The 9,134-nt window shown below is 45.7% G+C and overlaps 1 protein-coding gene across 1 annotated transcript; it reads left to right on the top strand.

Annotated features, from left to right (window-relative positions):
* The first annotated feature begins 283 nt into the window (after positions 1-283).
* LOC149304225 (transcription factor MafA-like) lies at positions 284-5,324 on the top strand. The gene is made up of 3 exons (XM_089481039.1): positions 284-303; positions 2,705-3,098; positions 4,941-5,324. Exons 1-3 carry the CDS (start codon positions 284-286, stop codon positions 5,322-5,324), a joined length of 798 nt encoding a protein of 265 aa, XP_089337165.1.
* Positions 5,325-9,134: the final 3,810 nt, after the last annotated feature.

Genomic DNA, 9,134 nt, shown 5'->3' with positions numbered 1-9,134 from the left:
TATGGGGGGAGGAAGAGGAGGCCTGAGCATGGATGGGGGGGGGGGAGATCCCTGCCTCTTTCCTCCTGCAATGCTCATTAAGTCCAAGGTCCTCATTGGTTAGCTGTTAATGTATTCCAATGAGCTCAGCTGCCCTGGGGCTTTATATGGGACCCCAGTGGCCTCACTCTGGTCTCCGGGATTGGCAGCTGCCAGCCACCCTCCCCTGGTACCAGGGGCACACTAGCCTGAGAAAACTACAGGACCCCCAAGTACTGGTTTTTTTTTTTAAAAGAAGATTTAGATGGAGCCCCAAACAAACAGGTGGGTACCGAAGGAGGTTTTATGCCCCAAGATACCTGCCAGGGCAAAGGTCTTGGTTATCATGTGTAATGGGTTTTTTCCGTCACAGCATTAAAATGGCATAGTTTAGGAAAGGTGTTGTTGTTGTTTTAACTGCTACTCCTATAATCCACCAGCCAGCTGATGGATTCTGGAGGTTTTGTTGAAAACTAAAACTTTTCCAAGAACTGGACAGATACAGGAGAAGTTTGACTGTATGGGCATTGCAGGCAGGGAATGGACCCACATGTATGCATCTCCTAAGTCCTACATGTATGCACTCAGATGTATGCGTGCCTGAAACCAGCAGCTTGGCAAACTTTACAGAGACTTTAGAAATAGTTCTCCTCAGGAGTAAGTCCCTGGGGGTTCACCACTGAAAGTGTAAGGGCTGCAGCCTTCAGTAATCCTTTATTTATTTTTTGAATAAGGATATGACCATGGAAGACGAAGACACAGTGAGTAGGATGGTAGGCCAAGGGACTGTATATGGACAGGAAACTTAAGTGTGCGAGCTGATGTGCTGCTTGGCACATAAGTGTGTGTGTGTGTGTGCATATACTGTATGTGTGCATCTGAAGAAAAATGAATGAAAGAGAGGAAGCCTTTCACTGGGATGATCAAACCAAGCGCACAATATATTTTTAGCCTTTTGATACCCTTATCTCACAAGTTTTTTGCACCCACATGAGAACGCTCCTTTGGCAATGTATCATAGATGGACATAGTGGAGGAAGAACAGCTTTGGCCATAAAATGTGTGGAGTGAAAATTGCTTTACTTGTCTTAAAGCCTGGTAGAAGTTCAGACAAACTGTAAGAACTTTGAGCACTGATTTTGAATCACAAAGCAAAAGGTTTGTGATGAAGTGTAAATTGGGGAGATTGCTGCCCACAAGTACAATCTCCATCTCCTACAGCACCAGTGATGCCTCTGTGTGTGTATGTGTGTGTTTAGTGTGTATGTGCGTGTATGTGTGTGTTTGTGTATGTGCAAGAGAGAGAGAGAGAGATTACTTGGCTACAGAATGGGAAGGAAGAGGAAACAGTTCTTTGGGCACAATCTCTAGGAGTGGGGCAGAGTTTGGAAAAGCTGCATTTTTGTGTACCCAAAAAGTCCAGAATCTTGGTTGTGTTGGCTAGAGGTTTTGGGAAGGTGAGGTCCAAAAATGTAAGTCTCCAAAAACTGTGGTGTGTGTGTGTATGTGTGTGTGTGTGTAAAATGAGGAAATAATATTCTCCTTGTCTTTTGAGGATTATTCTGCATCGAAAAAAATATGTGGCTGTTTTTTCTGCACATGAAAATAAATGTTTTTTTGTATAGAAAATGTTTTTTGTGCAGGAAAAAAAAACCACATGCATTTATGTGCAGAATGATTATCCAGAATGCTTTGAAATATTCAATAAACGGTGGTCATTGTATGTCCTTGCACGTGAGGAGGAAAAAATTGGCAAATTTACATGCCTACTCACCAGAGCAGCCAATTGCTACACCAATCTGGGTGGGATTTTACAGGGTAATGTGCGTATCGGAGGTGGGATCCTGTGTCCTGCCTCTAGAAATCTGTGTGTGAGTGTCAGAGAGGTGTTGGATGCGTTGCCGGTCCATACATCTGATGCATTAGAACTCCTCTGGCCAACTTCTGGGTGCAAATCTGGGTGCAATTCAAAATGTGGGTGCAAACTTCTGGGTGCAAATCTGGGTGCAATTCAAAATGTGGGCTGGAACAATCCAGCTTCAGTTTTCTCTATCAGAGTTTGGGAATGATTGCTTTGCCAGAGCCTAGTCATCATGCTTTGATCAGAAGCTTCATGTAGGATGTAATGCGTGTCATTTGCATAGCACATTAATGCCATGTGCAGGACCATAAGGCATTGTGTTGGTTGGATTTTGTTGTTGTTTTGTGTCTTCAAACTGTTTCCGACCCAGCTCAGCCATGAAACCCACTGGGGGACCTGGGACAAGTCACACTCTCTCAACCTCAGAAGAGGGTAATGGCAATCCCTCTCTGAAAAATCTTGCCAAGAAAACCCGACGATGAGGTCGCTGTAAGTCAGAAATGACTTGAAGGCACACAACAACAAAAAAACGCAAACCTATCTTCAGGTTTTCTTGGCAAGGTCTGTTCAGAGGAGGTTTGCCATTGCCTTCCCCTGAGGCTGAGAGAGTGTGACTTTCATGGATGAGTTGTACAGAAGGGGGAAAACAGGAAGGCTCAAGGGACCCAAACCTTATCCCCGACCAATAACGAAGAGGATGCTGTTTTCTTTGTGCCATGAACATAATCCATTAATCAGATCTCCAATCCTCCAAAGTCAGGGCGGGGGGGGGGGGGGAGCTCAGCTTTGTTTCTCTAATCTTCTCTTTCTCTTTGCTCTGTACAGGATGAGTGCCCTGACCCCCGGCCCTCTTGCCCTGGACTACCTGGACGACTTTGACTTGCTGAAGTTTGAGGTGAAACAGGAGGTCTCCAGGCCAGGAGGCAGTTCCTCCTTGAATTCCACCCCCTGCAGCTCAGTGCCACCTTCGCCCACCTTTGATAAAGCCGGAGGGGACCCCAAGTCCACCCTGGAAGAGCTGTACTGGATGGCCACGCTCCACCAGACGTTGGCCGCGGCAGGGGGCAACCCCGAGGGCCAGCTCATGCCTGGGTTGGATGAGGCCGTGGAAGCTCTCTTGGGGGTCCCCATGATGGAAGGGGGCCTTCGTGGCAGAGCCACCCCCCAACTCCAGGGGTTCGTAGGAGCAACAGAAGGGCTTGGTGGAGATCAGCAGCAGGTAAGGTGAAGAGCAAAGATTGCGGGGAAAGTATTGCATGTATGAGGCGGAGAGGAAGAGGTTTCAGGCTGGCTGGGGATTCTGGGAGTCGTGATCCCAAAATGAAGCTATGTTTTGAAGACCTGATTTCAGAGCACATGACTTTATGCCGAATCTTTCTGAGCCCATGCAAAGTGCCCTGTGGCTAAATAAACCACCTGCCCTTAAATCTTTGGGATTAGGGGGATAGATTTTTGAGGTCAAAGTTGTGTACCTGAGCTAAACCCAAGGTTGGGATCCATGTGCAGTGTTGCGAGCTGTGTGAGCAATGAAAATGAAAACTCTTTGAGCATGTACAGAGTATATTTGCCTATATCTGGGATTCCCAAAACGGACTGGAGCCAGGTCAATCGCTACTTGTTTAGAAAGCAAGAGGAAGTCTTGGATAGGGATGAAAATAGACTTTTAATCACAAGGGCTGCATAAGATGGCAAAGATCATAAAAATCTGTTTCTAGAAGCAAAAGAAAGTTGAGTCTGGAAGTTAATGGTGGATTTTGAGAGCTTCCACCCCCAAAGAGACTTTTCCGAGTTCTCGGGCTTTAGCCCTATTGCAGAAATATAGTGGTTTGATGGCACTTTAACTGTTGTGGCTTCATTTTGTGGAATACTAGGATTTGTAGCTTAATGGGGGGCCCTACCCCATTTCTCTGAACAACAACATTTGAGCTCTCTGAGGGGCTTCTGAGTACCTCACCAAACTGCAAATCTCAAGATTCCCTAGGATGGAGTCATGACATTTAAAGCACTATCAAAGTGCTGTAAACAGCTAGTATGGATAGCGGTTTCTGTGGCAAAGGCCCCAGATGCTTATTGCCTCAAACAATGCCTACAACGTGTTGCTTCTGTGGCCTTCTTGTGTCATGGTCACTTGTAGCTGACACTATGAAGTTTTCTTGGACTACATCTCCCATAAGCCCCCTGCCAGTGCTATCTTCAAAAGTTTTGCACACAACCTTGGCTTCTTTTCACACTATACGACAATAGCACTTTGATCCCACTTCAGACGTGTAATCCTGGTATTTGTATATTTAATTGCAACCCACTAGAGATCTCTGTCAGGGGACTCTAAATACTTCATGAAGCTAAACATCCCAGGATTCCATAAACTGGAACAATGGCAATTTAAGTTGTTGGTGCAGTGTGAAAGATATCCAGGAATTGTCTTCAGAGCAAATGGGGCCCTTTCACACCACACAATTATAGTGCTTTTGCTTTCACTTTAACTGCTATGGCTCCATTCTATGGTCGGATTTGTAGTTTAGGGAGGAAGTAGTGAAAAATTTCTAATGCCTCCTCAATCTTAGAGAATTTCAAAAATTCAAAATTTTTAAAAAGAGCGCCAGTGTGGTGTAGTCGTCTGAGCATTGGTCTATGACTCTGGAGACCAGGGTTTGAATCTCAGCTCAGCCATGACACCCACCGGTTGACCTTGGGCAAGTCACAGTCTCTCAGCCTCAAAGGATGGCAATGGCAAATCCCCCTCTGAACAAACTTTCCAGGAAAACCTCACAACAGGTTCGCCTTAAGGTTTCCATAAGTTACAAATGACTTGAAGGCACATAAGAACAACAATAACCACCAACATTTAAAATTCTCTAATGCCTTCCCAAACTACAAACTCCATGATCTCATAAGATGTGGACAACGCACTTAAAGTGGAACCATAGCGCTATAACTGAGCAGTGTGAAAGGGCCCTTGCTGATAATATCTAGTGGTGCTTTTATATCCAACTTCCTATTCACATACATTATTTCATTTATTTATTCATCTCCCTTGTCCTCCTTTCTCGATCTTTCCCAGCTTCCTCCACTGCTCACTGACCGCTTCTCCGATGCTCAGCTGGTTTCCATGTCTGTGCGGGACCTCAACCGGCAGCTCCGTGGCTTCGGCAAGGACGAGGTGCAGCGCCTCAAGCAGAAGCGGCGCACCCTCAAGAACCGTGGCTATGCCCAGTCCTGCCGCTTCAAGCGGGTCCAGCAGCGCCACGTCCTAGAAGCTGAGAAGTCCCAGCTGGCCCAGCAGCTGGAGTCCCTGCGGGTCGAGATGGCCCGGGTGGCCCACGAGCGAGACATCTACAAAGCCCGGTGTCAGAAGCTGCTGGGAGATGCTGCGGGAGGGCCCTGCGATGAGGGGACAGCGCCCCCGACTCCTCAGCCTACCTCACTAGCCCAGTTTTTCCTATGAGCGGCCCTCGGTGCCCCCTTCCTGGCCCCATGGGCTGCAGGAGTAGAACTTTGTATGTCCCTTTACCTTTCTCCAACTTAGCGGACGAAGGATAATGGAGGCGTTTCTCCTTTTCGGTCCACCAGAGGGCGACATGAGCGCAGGCTTTTGGAAAGGCATTCCCTTTTTCTCCCACCAGGTGGCGCAAAAGAGCTCTTGCCCTTTAAGTGAGGCCAATACCCGGCCTACAAACATATCTCAGGTTTTACAGCTGTCATGGCTCCTCCCCCCAAAGAATCCTGGGAATTATCAGGTGGAAGAGGGGAGGATTGTTTTAGAGAAGTGGTGGGCAATTTGTGGCTCTCCACATGTTGCCGAACCACATCCTCCATCTATCCTATCCAGCAGGGCCAATGGTGAGGGATTATGGGAGCTGCAGTCCCAGAAGACCTGAGGTCCTTTCAGATTATAGAATTATAACATTTTGATACCACTCATCTCTCTGTCCTGTGGAATGGTGGGATTTGTAGTTTCAGAAGGTACTTTTATTTTCTCTCCAAGAGCACTCTAGTGCTTCAGTAAACTATACTTTCCAGCATTGATATGTAGGATGCAGCAATGACAATTAAAATGGTATCAAACTGTTATGATAGTGCATTCTGAAAGGAGCCCTGGAGCAAAACTGGGAAATAATTAGGGTTTTTTGGGGAGGGTGGGCTGCAACTTCTATAATTGCTCACTCAAAATGGCTACCATATGCTATCAGAAGGATTCTAGGAGTTGTTGTCCAGCAAAGGAGAGATGCAAGTTGCCAACTCTCGTGTAAGGGTTTACTCAGGCCCATCTCAGAACAGCTACCAAGGGAAAAGAATGACCCTTAATTCTCCAAGGAAAAGGAATGACTCTTAATCCTGACATAGGTTGCATCTGCACTGCAGAAATAATGCAGTTTGGTACTGCTTTAACTGTCATGACCCAATGCTATGGAATTCTGAGGTTTGTACTTTTGTGAGATATTTAGTCTTCTCTGTCAGATTGCTCTGGGACCACAACTAACTACAAGTCCCAGAATTTAATAGCACAGAACCATGGTGGTTAAAAAGGTGTCAAACTGCATGGATTCAAGCATCCATGGTTTGAAAATATTTTAAAAATATATAAATTCCAAAAAGCAAACCTTGATTTTGCATATTTTACATATGGAACATGATCTTTCAGTGGCATTGTATGTAGTGGGATTTGAGCATCCACTGATTATAGTATCCATGGGGGATCCTGGAACTGAACCTCAGCTGATACCAAAGACGCACTGTATTTCTGCAATATGGATGCAGCCTGAATTTGTGGTGTAGACGTGCCCAAATCTCTCAGATTTTTCGGTAATGTGCGGCGAGGTGTTTCAAGATTGGGATGCTTCCATTTGCTCCCCAGCAATGGCCCACTGGGCAATGGCAGCACAGCCAGATCCAGTGAGATCCATTGGACTAGGTCTGCATATTTGAGAATCCACCTGATGTTATGGATCCATGCCCTCAATCCCTACCATCCCTTTAATTCCACCTACTATTTCCTGCTCACAAATATGCAATTTTATTCAGAAGAGAAGCGAGTTAACATGGCCAATGTGCTAGTGTGCATTTGTTGCACAGATATGCAATTCTGTTCAGAAAAGAAGCAATGCAGCAAATTTGCTAGGGTACATTTGTTGCATGTTACCGCAACTCCCTCTGTCGCCTTGCATGGAAGAGATGGTGCGTGAAGAAAAATGATCTTGCACTCAGAAGTGGCTTTTCTTTTCTGGGTCACCCACAGCTGTGTCGCCCTTTCAATGCAATGGTTGTTGCATATGTCTTTTTTTAAAGTCAGAGGGAACAATGTAAAGGGAAGGGAGAGAACAGTGGTGTAACATCCCCGGGTAGAAATTTGTGGAAATATCTGTGAGAGAAAGCGCGTATTGCGTTTGCTAAGCAACCGTCGCACAGCATTCCTTCCTGGCCTCCCCACATCTCTGGCCTTTGTGTGTCCGGACAAAATAGCTTAGTGGAACCCGAGTACGGTGGATTTTTGTGATGGGGACAATGTTCCCTTGAGCTTCTGTGTGGGAGGATCTGGCCCATTTTGTGGATGAAAGTGAAGAGAGGAGAGGTGCCGAAAAGACGGACCTCATGGATCCTTGTTGTGTGTTTGTTTCCAAAAGGAGCCATCACAATCTTGTGATTGTGTCAATAAAAAATAAGAAGAAAAAGATCAACAAATTAAATTTTTCCCACTCCCCTTCCCCTTATGCGGCTTCACCAAAAACCCCACAACCAAATTCTCTTTTGTGAACGTTTGTGTAAGATGGAGAGAGGAAGGGAGAAAAATCTTTCCAAAGTTACCCAGTGCTCTTGTTCATTTCAAGAGTCCAAAGATCGAAAGATCAAGAGGGTTCGGAGTGGAGAAAGGAGAAGACTGCACCCACGGAAAGCCTCCAGAACGCAACTCTGGGAAATCTCAGAAGTCTGCTTTCCTCGCCGCCACAAAAGGGACAATTATATTAGTTATATTTTCAAAAAAGGAAACACTAGGCAGGTCCTATTATTATAGAAGTGTGTGCTTGTGTGTGGGAATTTCAGTTTGGTTGTGCATAAAAGTGTGCATGTTCAGAATGGAACATATTTTGTATGTATGTGTGTGCACATGTAAACATGGGAAGGGGGAAATAGTGTGTGGGGACAGCACTGCAAGTGTGTGATTGTGTATGAAGTGGTGCCCATCGTAATGGTGCATTGCTGCACTTGTTGCTGTGCACCTTCAAGTCATTTCCAATTCATGGCAACCTTAAGGCAAACCTATCCTGGGGTTTCCTTGGCAAAATTTGTTCAGAGAAGGTTTGCAATTGCCTTCCCCTGAGGATGAGAGAGTGTGACTTGCCTAAGGTCAGCCAGTGGGTTTCATGGCTGAGCGGGGAATTGAATCCAGAGTCGTAGTCCAACACTCAAACCACTAGATCACACTGCTGCACTTGGTTATGAGTTAACCCTGCTTGTCACCGTATGTCCGGCAATGTCATGGGGTTTTTATGTATGCGCAATGAGACAAAGAGAATCACAGAAGCTCAAACCAGTGGTGTGGAAGCTATTCTTCCCATAGCAAGAGACACACAAACACAATTGCACCACCGCACAGGCTTAATTTTGCTTTGTGTGATCACAATGGCCCGGGTTACTGGATACACACTGGATACACACACCCTGTGGAAGCCTAACAGTCGTGCAGGTCTAACAGCAACAGCAAGCATGTGCAGAGGGTGCCTGGGAAATATTATTTCCTTAGTGTGCATGAAGTACTATTTGTGTGTGTGAGAAAGAAGATGCCTAGAAAACTGGTTTGTGGTTTGCTTGCATGTGTGGTTGGGGCGACATGTATTTTGGGCGGGAGGAGTACTGAGCAGTGTGTGAATGTGTGTAATTTTTAAGAAATATATAGCATGTTTCACAAATGTGTGGGCTGTTTAGCGTGTGGAGCTTGGGAAAGGTCCCTTTTTGGACTGCAACTCCCAGAGTCCCCTAGACTTTTTTGAGAGCTGCAGTCGAAAAAAGGACGCTTCTCAATTCCAACTCTCTTCCCTTCCCTTCCAATCAGCTTCCTTTTCTTTTCCATTTAGTTTTTGAATATTTTCTACTATTTATTTGCATACCCTTCCTTTCCTGCCCTCCCTGGCTGCGTTGAGGTGAAACCACCGAAAGGTCTCAGCTAGTAGTTTGAGGGGGGAAAGCAGGCTGGGAAGACCTTCTGTTATGCATGCATTTTTAAAATAATAAAAGGATCCTTTAAATGAAAAGAAAAAGC

The sequence above is a fragment of the Sceloporus occidentalis genome, unplaced genomic scaffold, assembly GCF_023333645.1.
Source record: "Sceloporus occidentalis isolate IW3139 unplaced genomic scaffold, rSceOcc1.0.p SCAF_14, whole genome shotgun sequence".
Classification (NCBI taxonomy): domain Eukaryota; kingdom Metazoa; phylum Chordata; class Lepidosauria; order Squamata; family Phrynosomatidae; genus Sceloporus; species Sceloporus occidentalis.
Note: the sequence above shows the minus strand (reverse complement) of the source record. Positions and strands in the feature narration are given on the sequence as shown.

What these genes read in the sequence shown, in the direction of transcription:
- LOC149304225 (XM_089481039.1), top strand. Translation starts at nt 284, where the DNA reads ATGGAGCCCCAAACAAACAG. An exon ending in ATGGAGCCCCAAACAAACAG is followed by an intron (nt 304 to 2,704) that starts GTGGGTACCGAA and finishes TGCTCTGTACAG; the next exon opens with GATGAGTGCCCTGACCCCCG. An exon ending in TTGGTGGAGATCAGCAGCAG is followed by an intron (nt 3,099 to 4,940) that starts GTAAGGTGAAGA and finishes GATCTTTCCCAG; the next exon opens with CTTCCTCCACTGCTCACTGA.